Source organism: Clupea harengus, chromosome 6, assembly GCF_900700415.2.
Source record: "Clupea harengus chromosome 6, Ch_v2.0.2, whole genome shotgun sequence".
Taxonomy (NCBI): Eukaryota; Metazoa; Chordata; class Actinopteri; order Clupeiformes; family Clupeidae; genus Clupea; species Clupea harengus.
Genome location: NC_045157.1, coordinates 21688249 through 21707456, shown reverse-complemented (window position 1 = coordinate 21707456; position 19208 = coordinate 21688249). Strand labels below are relative to the sequence as shown.

Below are 19208 nucleotides of genomic sequence, written 5' to 3'. Positions count from 1 at the left end.
GTGTTATCTTGCTACATTGGAAGAACCCCCAGCCCCCCTCCCACTCTCAATGGCTTAGAGATGCCCTTCATTTTATGACACTAGAAAAAATTAAGTACTCTTTGTGAGGCACCTCTTCTAAGTTCTGTAAGGTCTGGGAACCCTTCTTAGATCACCTCAGGTCTATCCAACTAGATATCGCCACCATCGATTGATTCACCCCAACAACGCACCAGTGCCCTGTTTTAACTAGCCTATTGGTAGCACATATTAGCAGCATGCAGCAGTACTATTTCTATTATTATTATGTATGTATATGTATGTATATTTTTTTGTATTATTAGTTATTGTTATGTATATGTTTTTGTCTCCTTATTTATAGTCTTTACTTTGCTCAATTAATGCAAGTGGATGTGCATGTGTGTGTGTGTGTGTGTGAGTGGATGTGAGTGAGAGAGTTGAAGGTCAGAGAAGGTGGGACGGTAAGAATGAGTATAAGCATATTTTTCTACAATATTATCTGCCACTGCAAGCGTTTAACAGCCAGTTATTGTTGGTGTTGTGTTTTTTGTTTGCTTTTATAATTTTCTTTTCTGTCTGTGTCTCAAATTGCTTTAGTTGTATATTTGTTTTGGGAAGGGGGGAGAGGGGTGGGGGGCTGTAATGTGTATCCTCACCATTTGGCTGTCTGATGTGTTATCCTCTCACTTATCTGTGAGGACTATTGTACATTTAAGTCTTGTTTTGAAATGTCTACAAATAAATCAAATATAAAAAAGAGAGATACACACACCTGTGACTAAGCCCCACCATGTGAATTCAGCCCCACACACGGACAAGTGAAGCACTCCAGAGCATTCCACTGAAACACTGCTTTAAATATTAAGCGTTGTAAAGAAAAAGCAACGCACATGCTACGAAATTACTGGATATTATAAACAACCACCTCTTTTATCCATTAGCAAACTCATAGCTAATGTATACAGATGGTGTCTGAATGCACTGTTTCCTGATCTCGTGCAGAAGACTTTCAAAGACTGCATGACGTCCAGTGTAATGGCATTTGATCCGGTTTCAAGAATATACGAGCACGTGGTGCTGAAATACCCCATAAAATGACAAAAATACCCCCATAATGAACTCCACTGCAGCATGTGACAGCACATGATTTCCTGTTCCTATTTAATGACTTGGTGACTACATACTGTGTACCAGCTTCATCCACGGCAGAAATGTCAATGTCAATGTCCATTGCTGACAAGCGTGGACAACTGTGGAGGTTGAGGTGTGTGACTGATGGAGGGACGCAGTGACATGGCTACAGCCACCGTGTCCCTCCATCAGTCAGAAATGGCTGAGGACGGAGGGGGTGTAAAGTGGAGGTTAGCTGAGGAAGCATTTACCAGCCTCTCGCTCATTCTCCCCAGGGAGCTCTTATGTAAAGAACACAGTCCATGCACACACTTCTTCACAACACATCTCCATAGAGACAGAGAGTGAGAGATATTGAGAGGTCTGGATGGCTAGTCCCACTACATGCTAATGTATATGCTAATTTCCTCTGCCACTGTGTCCATTAGTGTCACCATATCCTCAAATGCCACGTTTGAATAAGCATACCCTTTAAAGCAGCAGTGGCAGTGTGCTCACCACCTCCACACACACACACACACACACACACACACACACACACACACACACACACAGACACACACACACACACACAGACACACACACACACACACACACACACAGACACACACACACACACACACACACACACACACACATCCAGACACACACTCATTCAGCTGCAGCTGTAGCATCCCCATGCAGGCAAATACATTAGCACTGCTATACTGTAGCTTTGACATACAACAGATGCATATACCTGCACCTTGTTTAGCTTATTTACGTCTGTCTTTTAGCATCTCCCAGCATCTTACTGTTGCCCACCAGCGCCTTGCTATGTTTTACTGCTACCAGAAATACCCATGTGTAACTTTCGTTGTTCATTTCAATAAATATGCCAAGTGAACACTCTTAAAATCTTGATCCTCGCCCGTTTCCATTTGCTTATGAGAAGGATCGACAGTGAGCAAAGCAGACACAGGAGACCTGTATTCACAGCAGCCTTTCATTGATTTCATAGCTGAGCGGGTGATGAATGGAGAAAAAGTGTATGAATGCCTATTACTGTTCTGACTCAACCCACCACGTACAATTTATCATTTTTACAGTAATATCACTGACTTTTGTTCACTCGGGTGCTAATGGCAGCGCTAATTTGAGCTACTGTGTGAAGAATAATCTGGCTTTGTAATTAATGATCAATGTCATCGTGATAAATAATGCCAAATCTAAGTGCATTTCTAAGTGGTAATTCACCATGTGTTTTATCTGAGGCACTGAATGAATGTAGTTATTAGTTTGAAGGGCATCCACTCACATGAAGCTGGACCCATGACCTCAGCTAACACCCACCAAGCTTTTTCACTTTCACACAGCACACGCACACACACACACACACACACACACACACACACACACACACACACACACACACACACACACACACACACACTCACAAATACATCAGCACGCAGCTCAGGCAATGCCAGGCGAGGAGAAGGACACAAAGACAGGAAGAAAAATCTACTGCCAGCCACATCACCAGGAAATGTCAGACCTGGCGAGAGGTCGGGATGTTGGAGAAGCACTCTTTTTGGACTCATGAATGGAGAGTGCTGTCTTTTTCGGAGCTTATTCAAGCACCCGAACACCACTTATGGATGTCTAACTGGGCAGCATGCAAGAGATGACAGGCACAATTCAGCTAGTTCACACGTTAGGTGCTTATTATGGAGTTGTTTGCCTTGACGGTTTCTCTGCTGATGCAGTGATTACTGTCAGTATGTAAGTACACTGCATAAAAGTCGAATATACCTCGTCTGACAGCAAGCCAATTAATACACTCTCACTCAATGCACACTCAAGCAATACACAATCTCAATACACAAACACACAGGCACAGACACACACACACACGCACGCACGCACTCTCATACACGTAGACACACACAAAAACATCGCCCACACACTGCACTGATGGGAATTTTTTAAGGGTCATGCAGGAACAGGTATTAAATGAGGCCTATGTGCCCGACTCACCTGTCTGTCCAGCTTCTGCTGCCGGAGGTTACTGCTCTCATCATCTAGGGTACTGCAGTCAGAAGAGAGAGGGGGAGGGAAAGAAAGAGAGACAGAAGGGTAGAGTGACAGAGATAGAGAGAGAGAGAGAGAGAGAGAGAGAGAGAGAGAAGACAAGTTAAAACAGCTGTCTTATATTTTCAATCTACAGATCTGATAGGTATCACAGAGTCAGTTTCATTTTCAAAGCAACTCTAATACTTTATAGTGACATCAAAGTAAACTATCTCTGATATTCCCTCAGTCTTCTTTTTTTGTTTATTTTTGCCTTTATTGAGATAGGACAGTGGAGATGGACAGGAAATGAGCGGGAGACAGATAGGAGTGGGATCGGGAAATGACCGCTGGTCTGGGTCGAGCCCAGGCACCCGTGGGCGCTTAGGCCCATATATGGTTGGGAGGCTTGCGCCACAGCCCCCTTGTCATCTTTAATCACCTACTAAAAAAACTAAGAGCCTCAGCATGAACAAACATATGGCCATCACCAAAGTACCTACTAACAAAATGACAATGTTTTGTGTTTTTATTTCCACATATATGGAATTCCCTCTACATCCAGATTCAGACATGTTCCAGAACTGGCACCATTCCCCATGTCCCAGTGGGAGACACAGCTAATGTGAGGAGGAGAGGAACAACAGGCTTGCCTGCCTGGTTGGCTTGCCTGCCTGCCTGCCTCTGTCTGTCTGAGTGAGACATACTGCTGGAGAAGAGTGGAGCTATCTTCTGTAGCTTTCAATTGGCTCCCTAGGGAGTGATAGCAGGGCCTTTATGACATGAAAGGAAAATGGAGACGAACACCCAACATCTTACGTGGAGGGTAAAATAAGTTTTACAGTGAGAAATGATTTGCTCCCGGAGACCAGGGAAAATGGCAAGTGGTAAAAAGGCTGAGCGGTACAATGGCAACATAAAACTATCTTTGAGCCCACTAGTGCACTAGTTAAACCGTTAGAACAGAATAAATGCTGGACTATCCAGACATTACAAGCTATTACAAAGGTGCTCCAGCCACAAATGAAATACGAACTCATAATGGTGTAATAGTCACCTAATTGAATGACAAAAACTGTTGGAATTATAGTGTTATTGGAGCCGCAAATCTCAGCCAATTTGTATTGCTCATTTTGAACAGTTACAACAGATGGTTTGTTGACTGTCTATGGAGGTCTATCCAGATAAAGTAGATAAATGCATATGTAACGAGCCTTTTATTAAGTTAAGTCTTGTTGTAGGGTGCTTGTGATGTACTCAGTCCCATTTTTCTGCTTTGCTGATACCACTCCAAGCCTAATGCTTCCCTGCACTAACATACTTCCATTACTTACAATGTAATGTGTGTGCGAGCGCGCAGGCACACGTGTGTGTGTGTGTGTGTTTCCTGTATAACCTATGTAGAACTGCAGGCTGCGGGACCTCAGCTGGTAAGACAGGAATTCATTTCTGATCCTCATTAAAGAGGATCAGTGTCCTGCCTTGGCCACAGGCGTGAAAGATCTATCTCTCTCTCTCTCACACCCAAACACACACACACACATAAACACACACAACACACACATTTTGGGATGACCCAGGCTTTCAACCATCAAATTGCCCCAATAAACATACAAATGAGCACAAACGTGCACATGTTGGAGAACACATGAGAAGCAATTATATTCCCTGCCTCCCCTCCCCATCTCCCTCACCACACAGCACCTGCAGAATGTGAAGCAGTGGTGTGGGCTCCCATCAGACAGCCAGATAATGACATAAACAGAGACACTCTAATGAGGGTCAACCATCTCATTACATTACTGATGGCTGATGAAGTGATGAGCGCTGGCAGGCGTCTAAAATGCGTACGGCAAGCACCCCTCCGTCCGCCACCCACCCACCCATTGCCGCTACGTAATGAGAGCCCATTGTTTCACTGTGGTAACGCGGCTCGCTGCTCATCGCCGCTCGGGTTGTCGTATGGAATCTGCGCATGGCTCAGTGGATCAAACAGCAAGTTTTCTGCTGAGAACTTCTTCTTCTCCCCTGTCGTATTTTTCCGTCTTCTGTTCTGTAGTGAATGGGGAAGCCTTTGACTGGTGCATTTTTGATGTCGTCTCCGTGGAGCTCTGGAGAAAGTATGGTGTTGTCTATGTGCCACTAAATGATGCATGAATGTTCAGCGTGAAGTCACATACACACACACACACACACACACACACACACTCACACACACACACACACACTCACACACACACACAAACACACACAAACACACAAACACACACACACACATGCACCAACAAGCATATCCAAAATCACATACACAAGAATACTATACTCTCACAATTTTCCCTTCCATATCATCTTTCTGGAAGTTTAATACATTCTCTTGTATAAAAACTCCATGAAAACGTTTATAGGTTTGATAATTTCTGAAAGAAGCACTCTTGACCTCTCAGTAAAGATTATGTCCTTGAGCTCTGTTGATGTCACTATGTACTGTAACTATGTCCGTGCATGGGTAAATATGTGTGTGTGTGCGTGTCCGTGCATGAGTAAATGTGTGTGTGTGTGTGTGTCCGTGCATGAGTAAATGTGTGTGTGTGCGTGTGCGTGTGTGTGTGCGTGTGCGTGTGCGTGTGCGTGTGCGTGTGCGTGTGCGTGTGCGTGTGCGTGTGTGTCTATCTGGCTGTGACCTGTGGCTGGTAAATGGTTCTGTAATGGACTGGCCTGAGCTAGCTGAGGATTGATGAGGGAGCAAGCAGGCTCTGCAGAGCTTCACCCTGACTTCAGCGCGACAGAGGAGGGGGCTGGCAGGCAGGCTGTGTGTGTGTGTGTGTGTGTGTGTGTGTGTGTGTGTGTGTGTGTGTGTGTGTTGGGGGGGGGGGGGGTGGATGCATTTTTCATTGTCGTCCCCATCTGCTGGGACAAGGTGCTCATCATTCTGGGAAACGAGCCATGAAAGGCCCCAAATCTCGAGGGAGAACTCCCCCCCTCCAAAACGCGCACACACACGCACGCACGCACACACACACACACACACACACACACACACACACACACACACACACACACACACACACACACACACACACACACACACACACACACACACACACACACACACACACACACACACACACACACACACACACACACCTGCACCCTCTCTCTTTCCCTTCTTCTTAACCTGTCCTGTACCTTCAGCTTTCTTCTTCGCACAGGGTCCCTAGAGAGCAGCTCAATGGTCTAAAGCTTAGGTCTCTCTCTATCTCTCTCTCTCAAACACACACACAGAAACACACACACACACACGCACGAACGCACGCACACGCACACACGCACACACACGCAGCTGGTCTGGCACATCCCAACAAAAAAGAGATACAAATCTGTCAGGTCACCTGGTCATGTTTGGTTAAAATCACATTTTGAGTGAGTGGTCAGAACGATGCGACCAGACAGCTACCCTCTCTTTGCACATGCACATACATTTCACTGCCCTCATTCAGCTGGTGACAATGACTCAACAACACTTTCTGTACAGTCAAAAAGAGCAGGTCGATTTCTGTCACTGTTTCAACAGATGACCTTGACCATACCAATCAGTCCAGCTGATGCCTGTGATTTAAGACTATGTGGGGTTTTTGCAAACCATCTGCAGTGTCTACAAGCGGCCCAAATGTGGACCCCGTCTCAAAGCAAACAAAGCTCCCTCCCAGGGACAGCTACACACACACACACACATAGCCAGCCAGGTCTGTCATTTCCTCCAAGGGGCTTGTAACGGGAGGCAGGCTGTCTTAACGCAAGCTCTGAATGAGAGGCTGGCGCGCTGGCTCCGTAACTTATAGCAACAAGGAACCAATGGGAGGTGAGGTAGCGAAACCATGGCGATATGGTTCCTCCTGGAAGCAGCAGAAGCAGGCTGAGTGCCACAGTGGGCAGACATACATCTCCATTGCGCCTAATGAGGAGGCAAAGAGCATCACCGGCCGATCACGGGACAACAGTGACTGCCGGACAAGCATCATTTTTGGAGCGAGCTCCATGAGAGATGGAAGAAAGTGTAGGGGAGCGAGGAAGGGGTCACGGCAGCAAACAAAGAAATGCTGTTCCCAAAGGTCTTGTTAATAAAACATTTTGAGGTCATAAAATTTAATTGCAACCCACAAATTGCAACCCACAAAACCAGTGGTGAGAGAGCACTCCTGATCCTAATTTACAACCTTAGATTAGACTAAATGTCAGAGGAGCTGTTTTTTCCATGTAGTGGTACTCTGTATCTTCCAGAATGTGCCCCAATAACCACATTTAGATGTACTGCAATATTATGAACACTTGGGCTGAACAAGCGCAACAAATGCTCAGTCAAACGAGACTGCGAATGATAACACATTCCGTGGAAATACAATGGAGATATCAGAACTGTTTCAGCAGAGGAAGTTCTCCCGCCAATTTCTAGCAACAGCAGTCACAACAGCAAGATGCCAGACATCAATAACAATCAATTGCTTGCCTTCTATCACAGTCCTCTTAGTGTAAACACACACATATCAGGCACACATCAGGCACACATCACGCACATATCGTGCCATTATAAATGCACTTCCACTTAAACTTCCAGTCATGGCACCTCTCAGCTGTGCTCTGCCCATACATGCTCTATCCATTCACAAACACACACATTTACACATACACACAGAAAAACACATACACATATGCCTCTGTGTGTGTGTGTGTGTCCAGCATACCTGTAGGGAATCCAGTCAGAGGAGTGCTTGGAGCTCATATCTCCTCCTGACTGGAAGTGGTGTGTGTGAGCGCAGTGGCTGGGGGCGTCGGTGACGACGGCAACGGCAACGGCAACGGCAACAGTAATGGCGCACCACGGCAACGATCCCGGCAACAAGAGCGACAGAGCCCGCGCTGGCCGATCATCCTCTGCACACAGAGCCCTCAGCAACTGCAACAGCAGCTGAAGCCCTCTGTCTCTCTCATCAGCTCCAGCTCACACACACTCTCTCTCACACACACCACCCCAGAAACACACACGTTCTCTCTCTCTCCCTCACACACACACACACGCACGCACGCGCATGCACCCTCTTCTTCTCACTGATTCCAGAGAGCCACAGCTCCAGGGATGCTTGCATACAGAATGGGTTTCAGCCTTTCAGATCCTCCAGTCCTTCCTTTCCCTCTGTTTGCATGTGCATAAGTGTGTGTTTGTGCTATTTGTGCCTGTCCCTGTCTCGTGCACAATTCCTCTTGCCTCTCGCGCACTCTCCCTCCCTCCCTCTCTCTCTCTCTCTCTCTCTTTGCCCTTCACTCTTGCTTGCTGTTTGGATTCGCTTGTCCCTCCTCGCACTCCCTCCCCTCTCGCTCTCTCTCTATCTTTTATTCTATCTATCTCCCTCCTCTCTCTCCATCTCTGTTCTCGGTCTCTTTTCCCCAAGAAGAGTGAGCAGGTAACGGTGCTCCTCTTTTGTCTGGAGGCTTTGATGTCGGCGGCTCATTTAGCGGCGTGTCTTTCTCTCTCCGTCTCTCCCACACAGCGCTCTCAAAAGAGCCCAGGCAGTATGGAGGAAACTCAGTGTGTTTTCTGAGCAATGATTTATTCATACTGAGGTCGGGGGGGGGGGGGGGGGGCAAGATTTAGTGAAAGACAGAGACAGAAAGGCAGATTGACAGGAAGACAGAGAGAGAGAGGGAGCGAGAGAGAAGGAGAGAGAGAGAGAGAGAGAGGAAGTATATGAAACAGAGCATCAGTGTGTTCCCACAAGTGTCTATGCATATGTGTGTGTGTTTGTGTGTTTGTGTGGGTGTGTGTGTGTGTTTGTGTGTGTGTGTGTGTGTGTGTGTGTGTGTGTGTGTGTTTGTGTGTATATATACATCTGTGTGCTCACACACACGCGCATGTGTTCTGCCTTTGTGCGAGTGGGTCCTCATTAGCATCCGACAGAGCCTTGGAGCCTCACTGTCATTGATTGAGTTCTGGGGGTCCCCATAAAGGCCATCCATGGTGAGGACACAGCGGCGCCAGTGTTAGCGTCCAGCTGCTGCTCCATCACTCCATTCATCTCTCCATCCACTCCTCTGTGCCATCCTGCCCTTACAGCTCCCTCCTTCAGACACACCATCCGCAAAGCCACGCTCCATTACCAGTAGCTGTGCAGATCTCTGGAGAAACTGGCCACATCATTTTATTTGCTCTTTGTGCTCAAAGCTACATCATTCGCAATATTACAAGACAGGCTCAGATGTGCACAACGTTCGAATACAATAATGGGGACACACAGTGCAGTGATTTATCTATTTGAGGAGCAATTACATGCAGGATATCTTCCGTCCATCTGTGGGGGAAGTGATTTAGCTCCTGCTTCTGACTTTTCCCAGATGCTCTGCTCCTCTGTTTTATCATATTTATTTTCCGATGGTCCTGCTCGTGTTTCTTAGTGTCACAGTGACTCACGCTGATTTAGTGCATGCCTAGTCGCCCAGGGTACTAGGACATTTGCCGCTGTCAGCGTGAACACCCATGTCTGTGTCTGTGTGTGTTAGTGTGTGGGTGTGTGGGTGTGCGTGTGGGTGTGTGTGTGTGTGTGTGTGTGTGTGTGTATGAGCGAGAGAGAGAGAGAGTGTGAGTGTGACTGGGTGTGTATGTGCTGATGAAAGCAAGGTTGAGTCAGTGTGTGTATAGGAGTGCACACATATACAGTATGTGTTGTCTTCTCCCCAAAGATGATGTATGATGCTTACACATGCTGTCACCCAAACACCCCCAGCTGTACACATGCAAACACACACACACATTAACAAAACTACAGTTTTTTGGTGCCTGCAGTAGAGTAGATCAGAGAAGTAATGTCCAACACAACACCAAGGGTAAACTCTCTGATCTCATCACACGTTTGCTTACTCACAGTGCCCCCCTTCAATTATTTACGATAAAGACGATCAAACGAGATCATCTGAATATGGAGGCAAACACTGGCAAGTACTGAGGCTGCTCTGCCTTCAATTATGCATCACACACCTCAAAGCAGAGAGCCTCCTCTTGATACGCACTCCACTCTGATGGGATATACCAAGAAACACTCAAATAAAGATTCACAGGAATACCGCAGATGTATTCAAAAATACAGCACACAGAAAAATGTAAGGAAACTGGAGAGGAGTGTTAATTATTCAAATAAGCAAAAGTGCAACAGTGCACAGGCAACCAGTAAAGCAAGCTATTAACCATCGATTGAACTCGAATTGGTCATCACATTTTTTAGCATGGCAAAGGCATAATCCAAAAAATGGGTGTGCCGTGATATAAGAGTAAAAATGGAGAACGCAAGCACCCAGTTAACCTCCTTAGAGGAGCAGTGGCGCGCCCAGTGTTCTGGTAAATATTTCATGGTGGCACCAGGGAAGCCTTTTGATGGTGTGTGCTCTGGTTGGATGGAAAGTGGTGGGCTGATCAGATGGCGACCATTGAAACCCTCATTAGCATGTGATCTTCCTTACGGAAAGTCTTGGGGATGCTGTAACTTTAACAAGCTTTCTGGTAACCCTAAGAAACCCAGATGGAAGCCACTTCATGTGTAGGAACCGTACAAGACAGGATGCTATTATAGTATAAATGTCAGCTAAAACGATTACAGCCATTTCAGCAAAACCATGAAACATCATGAACATTTTTTGGCCAGAGGCACTGATGATGATGATGATGATAGCAGCAATGGTTCTTGGGTGCTGGGACTGGTGCATGGCAAAGTGCACTCAGTGCCATGCCTACTGAGAGATGAGTGCTGTTCAGCATCCTGCTGTATGCCAGGCAGCAAGTGATACACAAAAACAACTACATCCACACCCGGTGCAGAAAAGTTTAGAAGCTCATTCACACCGATACAGACACAGACACAGACACAGACACGCACACAGCCAGAGACACACATAAGCAGACAAACTGATTTACAGCAGTTTAAACAAGCCTGAATTTAACAATGCATCTGATTTTAATATATATGTCTGACCTAGTAGGAAGTAAGAGAAGCTAGCTGATGCTAGTTGGATATATGTGTGTGTGTGTCTGTGTCTGAGTGTATGGGCTTGTGTGTGTGTATGTGTATGTAACAGAAAAAACATGCAAAACAACAGAATACATGTCCATCCCTGACCAAAGATGGACAGTTCACGTCACTTGGTCCCCGGGCGCTACAAGCTGCCCACTGCTCCTGGGGGGTCCTTGAGGAAGGACAGTCCAGGATGGGAAAAAGCAGAAAATAAATTCACCGCGACCTCAGGCTTACCTGCGTGTGTGTGTGTCCTGTGTCGCCTCCATATATGCACGTGTGTGTTCCAGTGTGTCGTGTGTGCCATTAAAAACCTGACAAAGGTCTTAATTATTATTATGACAAAGGTCTTAATTATGTGCGCACTTTGCTGTTTTATATCAATACAAATCTTACAGCTGTAACTGACAACACACTCACTGTATGTTCATTCCGTCAAGCTCCTCCAGGCCTCCAAACACCCCATCAGCAGCAGCACGTTCATTAGACCAACAGGACACTTGACACACCACTAAACCATTCCCCCATTACCCCAGATGAGCGTCTCTATTAAAACAGAACGCCCCATCAGGAGCAAAGGCCAGACATCTCTGCCGGCACACACTGTATTCAAACCCCAAAAAGCCCAGCACTGTGGCTTTAGTGTGTTTTTCCTTGAGCGCTGTGTCCGTTTCCGTGTGTGAGGAACAGACAGATCGATGATTCCATCATCTCACAGAGTCCTGAAGAGGCTCTCATGGAGCCTCGGGCACAGAACCTTTATCGCTCTGATTACATTATGCATTCCAGTCTGGCCTCAAAAATAAATAAATAAACAAACAAATACAAAGTCCTTATTTCAACTTTCAATCAAGTATCAATTGATTTCTCCAGCTCTTTCTGGTACAGAAAAACAAAAAAGGTTGATGTAAACACTGTACTTTAGGGCACTTCTAGTGTGGCTGCATTCTACCTGCATAAGCCCTTAAGACAACTGACATGAATACACATTTACAAAGGCCAATACCAGCTGCGATGTTACACTGGGTGTGTTCTGTTATGTTCTGTTCTGTTATGTTTTAGAACTAGAGCTAGAACAGCAGCTGGAACCAGCCCTTTATATTTCTTATGCCAGTTATGAAAAGCATGTGTAGGTGTCATGCATCCACATCAAAACAACTACAATGCAAAGCGTTAGCGAAAATCCCATATAAAAGCTGCAAGTGATATATTTGAAATGAGCTGACAGGAAAAAAAGAAATGGATGAGAAGTGGGCCATCTTTCACCTCCATCGCTCTTAATTGTACACATGCTGAGTAGCTGGAGGAGATTTCAGAGGCTGACTGGGATTTCATCACTCCGCTGTATGTATATGCAAATATTATCCAGTGTATAATTGACTGTGATTAAGTAGCGTCTGCAACCAAATGGGAGATGTGAAGGAGATCAGAAAAGACACGCTCCTTCACAAGAGAGAGGGATATATCGAGAGCAGTAGGAGAATGAGAGAAAAGACTAGATACAACCAGAAAGAAACAGAGGCATGGCCAGAGGATTGAGGAGGGAGATGGAGAGAGCGTATAAAAACATTGCACAAAACAATAGAAAGATATAAAGTGACAGACAGAGAGAGGGAGAGGGCATGCTTCTTATTTGAGGGTGTAGAGTGAATCTCTCGGTTCTGAAGGCTGTGTGAGAGTGTGGGGAAGTGGCTGCACTGCTGACTGGGATTCGGTATTGATTTCTTGTGATGTGTTTCTCTGGGTGCTTAGACCAGGCAAGGACTGACATTCAAACCTCATTCGCACCTTGCCGGAGCACGCCCCAGAGGGGAAGAGCCAGGGCCTGCTCCCACGTGCACAAACACACACACACACACACACACACACAAACTCAGATGTGAACACAGAGCCACACACATAGAAATCAGTAAATCCCTGCAAAGCTACATATAGATTTTGGTAATTATTTCAGACAGTGGGCCTAGGGCAATCTGCAAAACATGGATGCTGTAAATCAGTGATTAACACAGTGTGATCAGCACAAACGTCAGTTCAGGAGTCCAAACTTGACAAAAAACAAGCACATTCAAAATACAAAACCCTGTCCTGCTGTTCTCCCAAACAATGCTGCAACACTAAAAATACTAGACAGAAACATTCATCTTAATTCATGAGAAACACACACACACACACACACACACACACACACACACTAGCAGGAGTCGTGTGAAGGGCTGCCTGTACACAATAAATAAGATACAATGCTGAATAATACATTTTGCAATGACCTTCTCCTTTTACCCTGGTCAACTACATGTCTTCTCACACACTGAATCTCATCTGGGGTGTTTACCATGGGCAAATGGCAGGATGCCGTTCCTCCCATGCTGAGCATAAGAGAGTAGTATACAGTCATCTATTTCTGGCTACGAAAGGTCACGGTGCACCTTATCAGCAACTAAATGCTGCTCTCTACAAGAATCCCTAATCATGAATGGTTGATTGTGTGAGGGCAGGTGATCCCGTGCTGAAACCCCCTCTGCCACAGGATTGGCAATAATGCCAATCAGCGCCCATTGTAGCAATCCTCTTCCTCAATGAGGTCAATGCTCTAACCTGAGTGCCACCTCCAACACCCCCCCAAAGCCCCCCCCCCCCCCCCCCTCCCAATCCCCCGACCCGCCAAACGTGAACTGCACTACAATTTAACCTCCCAGAATAGAAGCGTTCCCATCACTGAGAAGGACATGACATGTGCTGGGCTTAAGTCAAGGATGCTGTTCTGTACCCGTGCCACAAAAGCTTACAGGGGGGGGGGGGTCGAGGCGACCTGGGCACACAATGACAGAGATACTGAAGCAGCTCATTCATTGTACCAGTTGTATGTGAGAGATGTCCATGAAAATGTATGCTGTTTCACAAGAATTACATAAGGGGCCTTGATGCAGTTATTGGGTTATTAGTCACCAGGAAAACTAGGCCATCTTCATAGCTGTGCTCAAAAGAAAAAAAAACATCTTCAGAGGAGCGCACTCACGCACGCTCATGCTGTGTGTCTATGAACCGACGGGAGGAACTGGAATTCCATGCCTCCATGAATTCTTTGCAAGCGTGTTCACTTCAGAAAGCAGACAGAGAAAGACTGAATCTGAACACACACACACACACACACACACACACACACACACACACACACACAAACACACCAAATTAAGGGGACAAACAGAATGCTTTCAACTTTCAACCACCACTGCACTTACCAAGCCTCAATCAAAAGACTCTTTTCACACTGTGTGTTTTTCTTTTTTTAAGCAAGACCAACTGCACATCACACATTCTATGAGCTCCAGGCAGACACTTGCGTTTTGGAGTTTGTCCTCTCGGCACTGTCCACTCAGCAGATTATGCAGAACTGTCTCTAATCCCTGAAGAGCCAGTTTGCTGCAAGGGGCCTGGGCAGCAGGTTTTTTAAGGCAGAGCGGGTGCGCTGTAAGTGTAGCGACAGCTCTCAGCTCCGGGGCCCTGAAGTCAGAGCTGCTGAGGCTGCGTGGAGGAGGGAGATAAACACAGAGAGAGACTTCAGTGAACTGCCTGCTCTCCCCAGTCTCGCCTCTTCTGTACCTTCGGAGCACCCACCCACCCCGCCAAAAAAACTCAGTCCTGAATAAAACATGATTTGGGTTTGGAAAATGTCAGCGTGGAGATCAAACACAAGCACGCCGCACTGCTGGGACGTCCAGATAGACTGGGTTTTCACAGCACCCCGAAACTCCACTTGGCAATCCTTCGATATGCGAGGTGGAAAAAAACTATAGGAGCCGCACCTTAGAAGGAGGTGCAAAAGAGCTGCTAAAGAAGAAGGATGAGGAGCCAGAGCCAAGATCATAGTAGGCTGCAACGCCAAAACTGAGAATGAATCCACACGGTAGACTGCCCAAGGTGATTTCTTTTCTTGACTACAGCCAAGTATTTGCAAAGAGGGTGAGCCAAGTGTGCTATTTCTAGTTTTTTTCCCCACACAGATCAGGATAGCTAAGGGACGAGAGAATGGCACACAGTCGTGGTCAGTGGGTCTCCCCAGGGTTGTTGTTGGCAGCTGGTCCATTAGAGAGAGTAACATGTGGTTGCTGGTGCCGGGTTCAGCGGTACCTGCCATCTTAATGTGTAATACCAATTCCCTTCAGGGCTGGGTTTCCATGGACATGGCCAAAGGCCTGTGGTACAGTACATTATGTTCTGTACCTTTTGCTGTACACGTTAGCTTTTGGAAAACAAGGCTTATTGCAGCAGTCGGGATACGGTTTGTATTGCATCGTTAGCTTTTTAGCATCAAAATACAAACATAACTACTCATATATATGTAACTTCCAACCAGCTGAATATAATGGTAGTGCAGTCGGCTAACATATTAATAAACAACCAATCAACAAAGTACATATGGAAAAAATACATACAAAACAACAAAATTGCTTTGTAGTGTGGCCCCTTACTAGGTCTGTAGTAGAACTATCTGACTGGGATAAAAGAACGGGACTTTGTAAAAGCCCTCTCTTTACTCTCCAGACGTGACTGGTTATTTAGAATATGAGAATAGGCAGGTATTCTGTAGTAAACCATTCTTAATTATACGAGACGGCCAGAGTTAATTTTGGTTGCCATGGCAACACCTATTGCTGTCTGGTTGTCAAGGTGATAAGCTGAGGTACCAAGGAGATAGCATATATCTACAGAGAAAGATTATGTCTAAAAGCACCCAGAGGGAGAAACTTGTTTAAAAAAAAATTCAGTTTCATGATATTTATGTTGAGTGCTAATTTAATAAATGTAACACTTTAGAATTCGCCCTCTTTGAATACTAGTCAACACAAGTAATGAACAAGCAATATTAAATTGGTTTCATATGACACCATGTTACTGTGGGGACCTCTGCTCTATAGGACCAGACTTGTCCTGTCATTTTGAAAGAGTTCCCAACTTGCTGTGTTGTGTCAGTATTAGATGAGGGGTCCTATCAAAAGTGTTAACATGATGGTCTGTTGGTTTTTTTGCCATTGATGGAACATGTGTAATGAGCACTGATGGAATACATGTATAATTATGGTGTAAGGCAATAAAACATAGAAAATGGTGAAAAATGAATAAATGTAAAGATAATCTCACATCCTCTTCTTGTCCCACCGCGTAAGGTCAGCTGGAGGAGGACATTAATACGTTGATGGTGGGTGGGCTCTCCCCCCACAGCCATGTCTTCACAGTCTACTGGAAATACTTTAAACGTGTGAACTGGGAATGTGTGTGGAAACAGGTGCATTACACACATAGCCTTACTAAAACAGTCCTTCTACTGACCTCTCCAGGCATGGGAGGATACTGCATTAATCAATGCTATTTTTAGTAAATGAAAAGTAAAAATAGGCCTTTTTTATACCCATGATTTGTTCTAACCCTGTGAGTGTGGCGTTTGTGTGTGGGGGGGTTTAGGGAGAGAAAGAGAGAGGGAGAGCGAGGGGGTGCAGAGAATGTGTGTGTGTGCCTGTGTGTGTACGCCCGAGCGTGCGTAGCAGCGTTAATGAGCTGACGTCTTTCACAGAACAATCAAGCCGCCAGATGAGCTGCACTGCGGCCAATAACCATGGCAACCACAGACTAATTACCAACCACAGCACAAAATGACAGAGAGCGCAGGCTGTGTCACTTCGGCTCATCACACACCGTGCCACGCAACACACACTGCAACAAGTAAAAACACACACTGGCAGAGTACACAAATACAGATGGCACAACATGTCAGTAATCAGTGGTCTCTGTCAGCTAGCAACACCATGTCTCTTTCCCTGTCACAATTATACTGCTTTTTAAACTCAGCAAACTAAAGAGCCTCTTGCACTCATTCACTGCTAAAGCAGTAGTTTCCGATTGCTGGACTGCTCGTCCATCAGCTGTATCATAGCTTGTCTTTGAAATTGTTCCCACATTTAAACGGTTAAACATTTTCAATTTAATTTAATGAATCGGTTAAACCTAACCATAATGTTATCAGGTATTTGATCAGAGCTTTTGTTTAAAACTGATCACATCTGGTCAGATCAAAAAGGCCACGGTTTTATGTGTATCGTTTCGTTCTTTGGATCAGTTCACCTTAGGTGCAGGTCCATTCTATTTTGGCTAGCTATCCCCTCTAACATATAGGATAAACAGTACGCTCTGACCATATTATATAAGCTAATATTATATAGCCAGGGTATATACTCATCACCAAATAGCTGCCATACTTCATTTCACCAGTAGGAGGTTGTTCAGGGCTCATGTTCCATTGTTTCTACCTTAAGCCGCACCCCACTTGCTGTAACTCTGCACCCTCTTTTTTTGGGGGGGGGGGCACACTTTGGGAACCAACCATGACCCCCCCTCAAATAGAGGGAAAGCAGTCAAATATACAGACCTTCCAGTATACAGAATGAGATCAAGGTTTGGGAATTGAGTCTGGTTATTGCCAATAACCAATTTGATGATATATGATGTTTTACTTCATCACATGGCAATACATGCAGCCTAGATGGCTTCATCATCATTCTCCACAGGGCTCTACAATGCAATATCCTACTCTGACACCCAGTGGATAAAAGTGGTCCTGTCATATTCTGGCTCAAACTAGCCGTAATGCAGGATTCTGGAGTATTTACAGAATATGTTTTTTCACGATCGCTTTAAATGGAATTGCTGGAGTGGTCTACGTAAACAACAGCAAACTTGGCATTAACAATCTTCTACACACCAACCAAATTCGGAATTGTATCATTGTGTTTACACAGTTTAACCAGAAGATGGCAGAAATACATTGGCAAATGGCGGAAGCTGACATATCTTCCTCCAGCCACACTGTGGCACTACAGCCCACCTAGCAGCCACAAACTAAGCATCACGATGGTACTGCCAGTGCATGACGTCAACCAATCAAAACTGTGTTATGTATTCTTCAAAAATGTACTGAGTTCAACCTGAGAATTCTTTCTAGATCACTTCCCATGAATCATCACACTGATCTCTGAAACAAAAACAACACATTTCTTGTCGAGACCTGCTCAGTTTAGTCATTATAGGAATGAAACTCAGTTCTGTTGTTCTGTTGGATGACGCGCAGCATTTCATAGAAAGATACATGCAACAAAATCATTACTAGATCTCCTCTCTGCTTCCTCAACAAAACATAATAATGATTAATCAACGACTAGCAATAACTGACTCTACAGAAACGGCAATGCTGTTCTTTTACCAGACTTTTCATGATAAAGGGGTTAACCATGCTGCTGACTGTCGCATTAAAAACACGGCAAACACATCCAAATTACTCTCTTTTCGACTTCACCCCCCCCCCCCCCCCAGCCCTCACCTCCATTAACCTCCCAAACACACCTCACCATATATGTTCACACCGAGTACACACACACACACACACACACACACAGAGGGGGATGGAAGGGAAAAAAGGTAGAAGGGACGGGGAAAGAGAAGGGGAAGAGAGAGAGAGAGTGGGGGAGTGAGAGGATGAGAGAGAGGTGGTTTTGTTTAAACATTCATTAACTCTCCTTGGCTGTCATCTCCTCCTCTGCCACGTGGGCAGGCAGCTCTGAGCTTGATTAAAGAGGCGCTCTTGTGCCTCTCTCATTGGCTTATCTGTATTCATGCCTGTGCTGCTCTACTTGATCACTGCACTCCCCGCTGGCCGTCAATACACTCCGCACACACGCACTCTGACGGCCCAATTCACACAGTGTGTGTCTGGGGACGGCCACGTAAATGCCACAGGTCTTATTTATTTTTCTTCCTTTCCTCAGGGATTCCTTTAGCTATGGACATGAGTGAATGAGCTCAGCTACCGCACTAATTGGCCAGCTATTGAGGGGAAAGAGCTTTATTTCTATGTGCTTTCCTTAATCTAAAACAAGCATTTGGGGGGTTTCAAAGAACTGTGTGAACAGGGTGTTCAAAGTC

The 19208-nt window shown here is 45.5% G+C and overlaps 1 protein-coding gene across 3 annotated transcripts in view; it reads right to left on the bottom strand.

The window, feature by feature from the left end:
- tub (TUB bipartite transcription factor) overlaps nucleotides 1-19208 on the bottom strand; it is a 52636-nt gene that overhangs the window by 17019 nt on the left and 16409 nt on the right. For 2 of the 3 annotated variants that reach the window (XM_031569413.2, XM_031569414.2), the window contains exon 2: nucleotides 3151-3202. In XM_031569413.2, the coding sequence (XP_031425273.1) occupies nucleotides 3151-3202 (52 nt within the window). Of the gene's footprint in view, nucleotides 1-3150; nucleotides 3203-7922; nucleotides 8775-19208 lie in introns of those variants that run through there. The other variant, XM_012834658.3, reaches the window with a different exon arrangement.